Source organism: Episyrphus balteatus, chromosome 4 (genome assembly GCF_945859705.1).
Source record: "Episyrphus balteatus chromosome 4, idEpiBalt1.1, whole genome shotgun sequence".
In the NCBI taxonomy this organism is placed as follows: Eukaryota; Metazoa; Arthropoda; class Insecta; order Diptera; family Syrphidae; genus Episyrphus; species Episyrphus balteatus.
This window is the reverse complement of record NC_079137.1, coordinates 69,995,339-70,008,548: the sequence shown is the minus strand read 5'-3', so window position 1 is coordinate 70,008,548 and position 13,210 is coordinate 69,995,339. Positions and strand designations below refer to the sequence as shown.

Here is a 13,210-nt window from a genome sequence, read left to right as displayed (position 1 = left end):
CTACCATCGTAATGTAATGGAAAAATGCTATCTCGCTTTTTGTTTTTGTACAAATGCATAACTTGATATATAGTACCTATATCGCAAGTAAAAATTGAAAAAAAAAAACATCTAATTCCGTTTTTATAACCTGCATAAATCGGAAGTGAAATTTATCAAAAACAAATTTTTTGTATTTAAAACTAAATTTTTCGAAAACCGAATTATAATTTTTTTTGTAGATCTTGATAATAAATTACCTACCACTTTTGATACTACAATTAAAAATTTTAATACATATTGAATCTAAATTTTTAATCTCCTTGAGTCTTACAGAGTTATTATAAAAACCCATTGAAGAATATTAAATAAAAAAACAAATCAATTAATTTTTATCAAAATTAAAGGATTTTCTACTCAAGATAGTTGTTTGACAGAAGGCTTAAAATAATCTTAAAAGACTTAAAACATTTATCTAACAAATATAAATATTCAAACTCTTATTTATTAGTTAACGTTGGCAAATAGATAAATATTAACGTGTGCCGATACACAAAAAGCTCTTAATTTTGTGCAGTAATAACAATAACTCTAGACTTAATGGTAGCATTTTCAAAGTTTATATTTATTTCATTCAATGATTAACAAATAGAATTTGTTTTCAAAAACTATACAAACAACAACGGATGCCACCTAGTTAGATAACAAGTTCCCTTATAGTTCTATATTTATGTAAGTTCCAAAAAAAAAAGCTAATATTGAATTGGTTTAACTTGTGAACCTTTTGAAAGATAAACTTGATCGTAAAAAAATACAATAGGTACTATTTGTTTCAGTCTCATATGACAAGGTACTTGGGAAAATGATTTGAAGATAAATTTAAATGAATGATAAATAAACTTAGTAGATAGGTTAACACTCTATAAAATGTTACTGACACGCGATCATAATAAACATTTTGGTAACAATATTACTTTGCATTTGCGTTGTATTTTATAAATTTTGTTTACAAATTTTGTGTAATTTTGCATTCGAAGAAAACAGAGATAAATATAAAAAAATTTCAACTTTTTATTGTTGTTACTACCCGAAAATAATCAAATTAGAAAGCTACAATTTATCTCAGACAATTCTTAAAAAAATTGTTATTAACCTAGAGACTTGTGTGTTTTGAATTTGAATCACTTATCTTTTCGTGTATCTTATTTTATCCAAAATGTTTAATAAAGATATTTAAAAAGCTATACTCAAGCAGAGCACATTCAAAATCATATCGGACGAATTTCAGGATTTTTGGTAGTCTTGATAACGTTTTACCTGCTCTTAACTGTTCAGTAGTAGCTTAATATCTTTTTTAAATTAAAAAAAAAAAAACTGATCTTTCGTGAAACTATTTTTTAATCTGCATGTTTAGGGTAGTAATAATAATAAAAGGTAGTAAAAAGTCTAATTTCTCTATTGAAAACATTTTTTGTAGTACCTAGCTTATTGGCTGGTTTGCATAATTATTACAAATTTTCATTTGCTATCCAATTTTCTCTGGCATTGAACAAAAAATAAAACCTTTCAAATGTATGTAGATGTAGACCCTTAAAGCGGATTAATCAATTCACCTTTACAAAAAAAAAAGGATATTTTTCTGCTTATTCAAATTTATTCAATGGTTTTAAATATTTCCAATTAAAATTAAGTCCAATTTATTTTTTTTTTTCGAAATAAAAAAAAATCAATTTACCTATAAAAGAGAAATTAAAACCTTTACAATCTTTATCAATAAAATATAACATAGGTATTCCGCTTAATCAATAAAATCCTTTTTTTTTTGTTAAAACCAATTTTGTAAAAAATTCTAAAACGGAATTAGCATTTCAATTTGAATATCATTTAGTTGATGTAAAAACGTATGGTGTTGATTCATTAAAAGACAAAAAAAAATAAAATAGCAATTTTTACATGGTGAAAGTAAAAGTGGTGTAGTGCTATAAAGGGTCTATGCCTTGCAGGCTTTTTCCACTCCCTCGAGTGGCTTTTACTTCTGGGAATACCACACACAACTGAGTTCTCTGTAATAAAATTAAAAACGTGCTTTGCATTGCAAAAATCACAAAAATAGTACAAAAAAATAATTTGATTCTGTCGATTAAATCATTTGTTTTGACCTTCCGTAGTTTTCGGTTTTATGTTTGCTAAGTTGGACTGGGACTTTGACATTGGGAATTAAACTAAACAAAATGTGTTATTCCCAGTATTTGTTTTCGTAATGTAAAGCGTATTTGTGTTACATTTAACTGTCGAAAGTTGATGTTTTGGTTACAACAAGTAGAATTGGAAATCGTTTTTTTTAAGCATTTGAATTCCATTGTACAAATTAAAAAAAAAATATTTATTGGGAATAAAAAAAATTACATTAGGTAAAAGAAAATATTTATTGCAACTGAAAAAAATTTGCATAAAAAAATATATTGCAACTGATAAAAAAAATATTTGTTACAACTAAAAATATTTTGCATTAAAAAAAAAAAATTATTGCAAATAAAACATTTTCTGCATTGAAAAAAAAAAAAACAATTCAAAATGTGTGCATTAAATTTTAAATTTTTTATATTCATCGAATTTCTTACATTAGCTATGTAAACTTTAAAAGTGAACCTAACGTATGATCAAATATTCAAAATTATAAAAATTCGATGGATATATTTAAAAAAATTGCATGGAATTTTTTTTTTTCAATGCAAAAATTTTTTTATTTGCAATACATTTTTATTTAATGCAAAATATTTTTATATGCTATAAAAATTTTATTTTCAATGCATATAGTTTTTCAGTTGCAATCATTTTTTTAATGCAAAATATTTTTAGTTGCAATAAATATTGCAATTAAATTCTTTTTTGTCAGTTGGAATAAATATTTTTTGAAGCAAATTTTTTTTTATTTATTTAAAATGCATTTTTATCCAATTAATATTTTTACAACTCTGCTTTCAAGTGAATAGGGTATTTTTACAGAGAGCAGATTCAAGCGTTCAAGCAGATTGCTTGCATACAATTATTGTTAGAAAAGTTAAAATTTCAAAAAATTGTTTTTCAGATTCAAATCCATAATTTAACTACCTACTCATATTTTATTGATAAAAGAGTAAACAAATTACAGATTTAAGCATGATTTTACATCAATTATAACCCCCTGCTAATTGTATTGGATTTTATTACCGTTAAAATATATTTTATTTTGTTTATATGAATTAATATTTTTCTCACTTAATTAAACCATATTTTTAATCACCAATACATTCTTTAACCCACATAATAACAATTTATAAGTGGATCAATATATAATTTCACCTGACTTGGTAAATAAATATATTATCAGTTATATTGTGACGTTCAATCTGTGGCGGCTTTTGATGAATTTGACTAAGTTTATGATATAAATTATTATTAGGCGTCGACGACCGTCTCCTCAATGGGTATTAATGATAAAAATGATAAGATTTATTTGTTGAGTTGTTTTTGAAATTTTAAGCAAGACATGTTGTCTGTCAAAACATATTATTAAAGCTTATTATTAATAAGCAAATTTATTGCATTTTTTAATACTTTTATCAGTAAAAGTTATAAAAACATTTTAAAAAAATAATGACTTCTTGGGAATTAAATTTTTATTATAATTGAACAATCTCGTTAGTTTGACAGTTAAAAAACCTAGCCAAAAAATAAATTTTTTTTCCTACTAAAAAAAGGCTACTTTGTGGTAGCCTTTTCAAAAAATCGTTTGAAGAAGTGTGTTTTGAAAATTCAACTTCAGTCTTCAGATGTATTTCTTTTGAACTTCGAAGTCTTGAAAAGAACCCCCTTAAAACCCACAATTCAGATAAAAAATAAATCTAGAAATGGTGAATGGTTAATATTTGATTAAATTCCTAACTGTTTAACTTTCTTGCGTCAATGAATTTCTTCTTCTCTCGATACTTGACTTTTATATCTCAAATTTTATTTTATTCATGAGACTTTAAACTCAAGCCTTGAAATTTCATTATTGTTATTGTCATTGACTTTTTTGAAGTGATAAGAGTATAAAATTATTTAAACTTAGTAACTGTGAAAAAATAGTGACACCATATTATTGAATACCTTTTTAATGACGGTTACTATACTGATTGTTATTTTTTTTCAGGTGATTCATTTTAAAATTAATCGGAATTATTAAATTTTATTAAGTAAATCCAGATTTATAGAAGACTTTAAGTAATGGCACATTCTTGTAATTGATAAACCAACAAAAAAAAAAAAAAAAATAAGTTTATTGAAAGTCGTCTAGCGTAGGTACCTCGAGTTGTAAACAATTTTTTCAGAACACACAAACAAGTGAAAACAGTGCAATGCTCAACTTGTTTAGGTTGATTAAAGTCTAATGCAAGAGATAATTACCTACGTATATCTTAATTTTATATGAATGAAGTTAGATTAAATTTTAAGTAGGCAACAATCGAATTAAGTCTTTTCAAATAGGATTTAGTACTTCACATTTGCTTGATTAATTTATTATTTTTATTGATAGCTAAACGTTTGGTTTCATTAATACCTTTCAAACTATGAATCACTTTATGAATACATAGTTTGTTTTACACCAAAATTATTGTGATTTTGATAAGATTGCATACTTTTTGGAAAACACAAATTATGAAATGGTGAATTTGATATATTTGAATGGTGAATCACCGAAACGAAAAAGTATTCGTTTTTTTTTATAACGTGAGTTACCAAAAGGAAGAATACTTTTTTCATACAAAGTTAATTATTTAACAAAAAAATACGTCAAACCTTTAGTTGATAAAGATAGAATCTTTATTACTTTGAGATATGACTTTTATCAAAAAAAAAAAAAAACTATGACTAAGCCATTTTCAATGAAAATAACAAAGGCGCCAGTATAGCCTTAAGGTCTCTCCAGACAAATAAAACATAAGTCAGACATTTGAGCCCTTCGGACTTTCTGGAAAATAACAACATTCTAGCTAGAATCTGATCTGAAATCGTAATGTTTACGCTGAACTAAGTAAAGCATATAGAAATCCATTGTCTTGACCAGTTTTAGATTCTAACTTTTCACTGCTTGTTCCTCGAAAAAATTAAGACAGAAGCGTATGATATTTATTTACACATTGTAAAGCCTGGAAAAAAGGATGGCTTTCAATCTTTTCCTGAAGAAAAGAAGTATGAAATCAACCTCATTTACGAAGCTAACGTAAAAAAGAGTAACAATATTAGCTTCTTTATTCATCTAAGAAAAGGTGTAGCATGAAATTGAAAAACTGTTCTTTCTCAACAAACTATTGCTCTAACGAAGTTATTTGTCTAGAAGTTTTTTCAAAGTCCAATACGTCCTAGTTATCTGTCTTTAGTTAAGCACATACCAACTGAAACCAGCTAACAAACTTCTTAAACAAAATGTAAACATGTTTCCTAAAAAACCAGAATCGCTCATCGAAGTGCAGGTGTTCACGGTTGTTTTGCATGCAAACGCGTTTAATTTTGTCTTATTGACGCTCATAAAATTGCACTGGTTCACTCATCATTTCCATTTTATGTAAAAATGGTCAACAAAAAAGATATAAGACCAATAGCCAATAAGTATATAAAGGAAAGTGTCAATTTAATAGTTCTTAAGTTTTGGAGTGAATTTAAATAAAATACAACTGTTACCACTGTAATTTTCTTATAAGAAATAGTGCACTTTTAACAATTATTTCGTTTTCAAGATCTGAAAAAAAAAATCGTTTAATCAAAGCACTAAAGGTTAAATGTTCGTTCTTGTTGATTCTCATGAAATTGTGTGACCAAAATGAATAAATAAATTACAAGCTATCACTGTATCAGTTTTCGAGTGACTTAATTAATTAAATTGAAATACAATATAATTGAAATTGAAATAAAGTTGAAATGAAATTGCGATGGCAAAATGATGAGAATTTTATATTTACCTACTGGTTGTTCTAAGAACGTTCTCTAAGAAAGTTCGAAAAATTCTTAAAAATCGAAAAAGATGTGTAAAAACATATCATGCACGTTTTTTCTTTACAATATTAGCTTAGTTTAATTCATTTGGAAAAAATCTTAACAATGCTTCCCAAAGATTTAAACAAAGTTTTATCTTTCTAGCTACACAATGAAATAACAGATTTGTTTAACTTTCTCAACCAATTTTTTAGGCATGATATTTCGTTTAGCCAAAAACCACATTGTTATTAATTTCCAACACAAATTATAATTTTTAAAACGATACATATTAAATAGTTTCCTGGTGCTTGTTGGCCTTATCTAGCAATAAAGTAAATTTTTGTTGGTCAATTAAATTTATAAAACAATTAGCTACTAACGTCACAAATTAATTGAAAGCAATACAAGTAGGTATTTACTATGCTCCGCAAGAATTTTACTATTTATGCAGGTGTTTTAAAGGTGCAGTCGAATCTGAAATGACCAAAGCCTTGATACGAACTACACCTGGACATATTGTTCAATTTATTCATAAACATATTTAATGTGTATCATTATGAAACAGTAAAACTTCAAGACACATTACACATAAATAATGTGGAAAGTAGGCATGACGCCAGTAGCGTATTTCAATGCTAGGCGCCCGGTCCATTCAATTTTCTGCCCTTTAATTTTAACTTACTTATTGAAGATTAAACCAAACCCTCGAGTTTGTAGTAAAATTATCGCTATGACCAAAAAATATTCTGCTATTTCAGCTTATTAAAATAATTTAAAACAAGGAATGTCACGTACAGACTGACAAAGTTCCTTAAGGGGGGAAATCCCTCGGGACGACAGCTTTTTCAATAATTTTTTTTGGAAAACTGAAAGCATTTATTGAAATTTGGGAAAGTATGTGATAGGTATTATTGACATTATAAAGTATTGATACAATTTTTTTGAAGTACAAAAAAAAAAACAAAATGGTGGCTCTACAGCTTTTTAAAGTTGACGCCTCGAGTTTGCGCCGTGCAATGTCCAGGTCCAGAAAATTATTTATAATCAAAACCAATAAAATATATTTATACGCATGCATGAACCTAAATTTAGTAAAAAAAAAGTGTAAAATAAAAATTAGAGACCAAAAAGACGAAAAAACACAATGATTTTTTATAAATAAATTGTTAAAAAAAATATTTATTGTAAAAATTTTGTTGAACTTTTAGATTCATGCAATGGCCAATAATTAGAGTAATTTGCAATTTATTTCAAGTCGATAGCTTCATTAGTTTTTGAGTTACGTTGCAAGGCGCGGAAATAAGCGCGTTTTGAGGAAAAACCATTTAAAGTTTTCGTTTTCGTACTGAGGTAGGTTCAATGGGCATGGGTTTCGGGACTATCTTGGGGCATTTGAGGATTCATTTAAGGCTTAGACCACTGAAAATAGTTTCTTCGGTTGATAAATGAATTTATAAGGCAAACAAAAATTAATGCAAAAATAAAAATTTTCAGAGGGATTCCCCCCCTTAATAATCTGGCCCTATGGTCGAAATCTCGTTAGATATAAGTTAACATATGAAAATGTTGATTGTCACGTACGACAAAATTTCCGTGAATGTATCTATGAAAGAAATATTAAAGCCGACTTAATGTCTGAAAAACTGGTTAAAGTCGGATTAGTATTTGTACCACAGGGAATGGTTTCCTCTAAAAATCTGCCAATATTTTAACTACTACACAAATCGTGTATTTCAAAATATTTATTTAAGTTTAGTTTTTAAAGTATCAACTCAAATCTCATCTTAATTTTTAAGCTTGACTCCTCAAAATGAAAGTAATACACTAGACTAAAGGCTCTTAATGACAGCATTAACTAGAGTTAATGTGAAAAATGGTATGATTTTACGTATAGCTTAAATGATATTATCACATTTTAGTCTGGTGGTATACAAAAATGTATTTGCAATTTTCTAAGAACAACAATTTAATATATTTATTTGCTTTTGAATAAATAAAAAATGGGAATTGGTTTAATTTAATTCAATAAAGGGATGGCTTAAAATTTGGATCTTTTAAAAAATTAATTTATTTGCTTTTTTACTGACTTGTGCTACTCTGGATATTAATGGTTTATAGTGTATATTATATTTTCAGTAACTTTTATCCGAAAAGATGAAATTAATTCATTCACATGCTTTGTATTTATGTCCTTCAATTTTTGTGTTCTGTTAAAAGCTTTTGGTGTTTACTAAAAACTCGTATCTTTGTTCTATATTAATTCAAACATCCGGTGCAGATTTAAAATTTGTTTTTCTCTTTTTCATTCATATAACAAACAAACCTTTTATTGCTAAAGATCTTAGATAAACATTCGTCTGGTTTTGTGATATAAATAAACAAAAATAAACATAAAAAAATTAACTAAATAATAGAGGGTCTTCAGTTACTAACAAATTACCTAATAAAAAAAACTTTGATTACGATTAGGCCCACTATTTAAACCCTAATATAAGTTAGATTTTTTTTTTTCATTCTCATTTAAGCCTTTAGTGAAATAAGTCACAAACTCTCAAAATCGTTCAATAGACCAAGAAGATAACTTAAAAAAAAAAAAAAAAACAAAATGGCTGCATGTTGGAAAGCATTAACCCGTCGAAAAATGCCCGATGAATCTGAATCCAAGCTATCCCGTGTCCTAACACTTTTTGATTTGACAGCATTAGGTGTTGGCAGTACACTTGGTTTGGGCGTTTATGTCCTAGCTGGGTCGGTAGCATACGAACAGGCTGGTCCTGCTGTAACGCTATCGTTTCTTTTTGCTGCCATAGCATCAGCTTTTGCTGGTTTATGCTATGCCGAGTTTGCAGGACGAGTCCCGAGGGCGGGAAGTGCCTATGTTTACAGCTATGTGACAGTTGGTGAATTTGTCGCTTTTACTATTGGTTGGAATTTGATATTGGAATATGTTATTGGTAAGTAGGGTTTAAAGATGAAATTTAATAAACAAGTTAAATTATCAGTTTGGTTATAATTATCGGTTTTTGTTTAAAGGAACGGCCAGTGTGGCAAGAGGTCTAAGTGGATACCTTGACGCACTTATTAACAACACAATGTCACACACTCTTCAAGAGGTAATGCCAATTAATGTCAGCTTCCTGGGTAAATACCCAGATTTCTTCTCCTTCTTCATGGTTCTTCTATTGGCTTGCCTTTTGGCTTTCGGTGTAAAAGAATCAAGTGTCTTGAATAATATTTTCACTTGTGTCAATTTGGTCACAGTTTGTATTGTCCTTGTTGCAGGATCAATTAAGGGTAAGTTATAAGTGAGGTTATGGTGAGAGAGCTTTTGATGATTTTGAGACTTATTTAGCTGATCCGGGTAATTGGGCTTTAACTGATGTCCCAGAAAATGCTGGTACTGGTGGCTTTATGCCATATGGATGGGCTGGAGTAATGGCTGGAGCTGCAAAATGTTTCTACGGTTTTGTAGGATTCGATTGTGTTGCAACTACGGGCGAAGAAGCTATCAATCCCAAGAAAAATATCCCTCTTTCTATTGTTTTTTCATTGATAATTATATTTTTGTCATATTTTGGAGTCTCTACGGTCTTGACAATGATGTGGCCATACTATTTACAGGTGAGTTTTTCTAGCAGGCTTATATCAAAATGAAAAAAACTGATATTTTTTTCTTTTTAGAATCCTGAAGCACCTTTCCCCCACGTCTTTCAGGAAGTTGGTTGGATAACAATCAAGTGGATAGTAACTATTGGAGCTGTTTTTGCTCTCTGCACCAGTTTATTGGGCGCCATGTTTCCATTGCCTCGTGTTCTTTATGCCATGGGCAAGGATGGAATCATTTTTAAGTTTTTCTCCAAAGTTAACGGCTACACCAAGACTCCTCTGCTTGCAACTATCGTTTCTGGAATCTTTGCAGGTAAATCAAAATGCAACTTACTTTTTTTTTGTAATAGTGATTGACTTTAAGACTTTTTCAACAGCTATCATGGCTCTGATCTTCGATCTTCACCAGCTCATTGATATGATGTCGATTGGAACTCTACTGGCTTACACAATTGTTGCTATATGTGTCCTTGTTCTTCGTTATCAGCAAGACGATATTAAAATGAAAAATGTCAGCGTAAAATTGCCTGTTATCATCAGACAACTATTCAACTTGAATTTTATCAAGGAACCCAATTCACTTTCTTCGAATATTACAAAAGTTGGAATTGTTGTTTTTAGTATTGTTTCCATTATTACCTGTATAATTATGAAAGTTGTTGACATTAGTTCGGATAATCCTGCTGGAATTGTGGCAATAGGCGTTTTGACAGCTGCTCTATTGCTCATCTTGTTCTCCATTCAACGTCAACCAGTTTCAGGTGCTGAATTGAACTTTAAAGTTCCTCTAGTGCCATTTATTCCCTGCATCAGTGTCTTTTTCAATCTGTATTTGATGTTCCAATTGGATCTTCAGACATGGATAAGATTTTTGGTCTGGCTTTTTATTGGCTATTTGATATATTTCTTATACGGAATTCGTAAATCAACTCAAGGCATTGACAATAAGCAATTAACACTTGACATGGCACAGTTTCCTGAAAATGGTTTTAACCATAATTATATTGGTGGAAAATCTAATGGTGATGTTGTGAGTGATAAGCCACCGAATGGCAAACGATACAGTGTTACAGAACAGCAAAGTTAGAGTCATTCACATCCACAAAATATTGTCAAACAATATTTTTTTGTTTTGCTGTTTGAGTGAAAAAAAATTAAGAAACTAAATATTGCGTTTCTACTGTATCAATATTATAATTATTATATTTTAAGAGAGTATAGATTTCAATTTATATACCATATACATTTTTTTTAAAAAACAAATTATTTTTCAAGAGAGTATAGATTTTGGATTTTTTTTAAGAGAGTATAGATTTCGGATAATATGAATTTATAGGTCTTAAACAAGAGCCCATTAAATTCCGTCCTCTCGAATTTCCTATAAATCATTTTTATTCGACAATTTTACAAACAAAAGAAAACAAAAAAGAAAATTATTACATTTTTACCTTAAATTTGTCATTTGTTACTTAAATATTATTTTATATACAAGAAAAAAAAAATCAAATCTGTTACTTAATTAAAAATAGGTAAAAGATTGAAAATAAAAGCTATACAATATTGTGTTGTGATATTATATAATGAAACAAAAGATTAAATAATTAATTTTTTGTATAAAATAATGATTTTATGTATTTATTGTTACTGGTTAAAATCTTTTTCTCATTTGATTGCCATTTGAAATTAAGTTAAGAAAACTTAAAAAAAAAACTATCCATTTTATTGCTTTTTTTTAAATTGTATTCAATTTGGCAGCATTTTTTTTATAGCATCATTTTCAATGGTCCGAATCTAAGAACATTTACCTAAAAGTATACTTTCTTTCTTTGCGTTGAATTCAAATTCAATTGTGAAAGAATGTCAGACATTTAATTTAACATAAAATGCTGTCTTACAAGAAATCTTTGGATATCTATAAATTTGTTGTTTTTTCATAAACATATAATAATTATATTTCTATTGATGTTTTTAACCGGTAATATTTTTGTACATACTCTACATTTTATAGTTATTGTTAAGTTTTTTTTTTTTAGTTTAATGTTTATTTTTGTAATTTTCTTTTAAATTTATTTTTGTTTTTATTTAGTAAAATTATTTTATTTTTTTTTCTCCATTTTAGTTTTGTAAGAATTTATTATTTTGTATATTTAAAATAAAAAAAAAATTGGTGGAACATTAAAATTTTATGTGTACATTTGAGTGTTTTATTTTAAGATTAAAAAAAATATGAATATCTGTTGAGTATTTAGAGAGTCGTCTTACATTTTAGGTAAGTATGTTTTTTTTTTGCCGTTTTCATTAATTTTTCAATGAAGTTTATGAAATTGTCTAGATTGATTTTTATTCATGTCGGTCAAACGGAACAGAAAAATGAAAAAAATTCCTCAAATTTTTTCAAATGTTGATCAGAAGATTGGGATTTGAAGGTTAGAACAATTGAAAATACAAACCTGACAAAACATGGGATCATTAGAATGTAAAATAATAAGAGTACTAATGGAAAACTCAGTTTTCTTAGCCCACTGAAAACAATATAATACATATAAAGCTGCCAGACTTTAGAATTCGTTTTTAGAACGCATCTGGATATAAAAACTGCATGATCACATTTAGGTTGTGCCTCTACAAAATTAACTGGGGGCTCTTAGACTATTATACTTTTTAAAAAACTTATCAACAATGTAGCAGTTTTTGATTTCAATATCTGCCTTACTGCATGCATTTCAGCACTTACCGATCTAAAGTTTAACAAGGAACTTGCTTTAAAACCAATCAAGGTTTTTTCTTTCAGTGTAGAATATGCATCATTTTGGTCAGAAGAAAATCATAATGTGCTTCAAAAAACACCACTTCATCAAAAAATAAAGTGCACGTTTAGATCGCACGGTTTTGCCGTTGTTTTTTGCGGATCAAAAAAGTTATTATAGGCAAATAAAAATTCCCAAAAAAAATGCAGTTTGACTAAAAATTTTAAACAAACTCGAAAAATATTTCGTCGCCCGAAAATAACAAGGTCGAAATGAAAAAAAAATTAATTTGCGATAAAAAGGAGAAAAATCTTCATAACCCTAAGGCCAACATTATTGCATAGAAAAAGTAAAAAAGAAATGTGTGAGACTCAATTCAAAGCTTTTAAGAATTCAACATACGACCTTGTGTTAAATAATTTGAGTCACATACGACTTTGTGATTCCTTTTAAAATTCAATTTTGTTTTTAATTTTGGATTTCATGTTTTGGCCGTTTTAGCTTTTTAATGAAATTCCTTACAATTTTAAGTGTGTAAAGTTTAATCAAAATTGTTCTTGTAGCCGTTTTTAAGATAATGGCAGTACTTAAAAAATCAGAATTTTATAAAAATGATCTGTCCCAAATTTCTGACGGCACGAATCGCAACGTTGATTTTAATAATAACGTCGAACATTTTTTTTTTACACGAAACCAATACTTGCCCTATAGATCCAGTAACAAAAAATATTGTTCCTTTTGGTTTAGTACCGGTAATAACTTGAATATTTTACCATAGTTGCATATTTAAAAACTCGTTGACACGATATGATGTGAAAGCCTTTTTAACCACATCAAGTTGATCTGCTATTTTTATTCAATGTCAAAAGTTAGTAAGCCGG

At 28.1% G+C, this 13,210-nt stretch overlaps 1 protein-coding gene across 2 annotated transcripts in view; it reads left to right on the top strand.

Annotated features, from left to right (window-relative positions):
* The window catches only part of LOC129918303 (high affinity cationic amino acid transporter 1-like), a 35,422-nt gene extending 23,847 nt beyond the window's left edge, over positions 1-11,575 (top strand). For both annotated transcript variants that reach the window (XM_055998767.1, XM_055998768.1), the window contains exons 2-6: positions 8,502-8,930; positions 9,010-9,270; positions 9,329-9,597; positions 9,658-9,895; positions 9,960-11,575. In XM_055998767.1, the coding sequence (XP_055854742.1) occupies positions 8,582-8,930; positions 9,010-9,270; positions 9,329-9,597; positions 9,658-9,895; positions 9,960-10,669 (1,827 nt within the window). In that variant the 5' untranslated portion in view covers positions 8,502-8,581 and the 3' untranslated portion in view covers positions 10,670-11,575. The remainder of the gene's footprint in view (positions 1-8,501; positions 8,931-9,009; positions 9,271-9,328; positions 9,598-9,657; positions 9,896-9,959) is intronic.
* Positions 11,576-13,210: the final 1,635 nt, after the last annotated feature.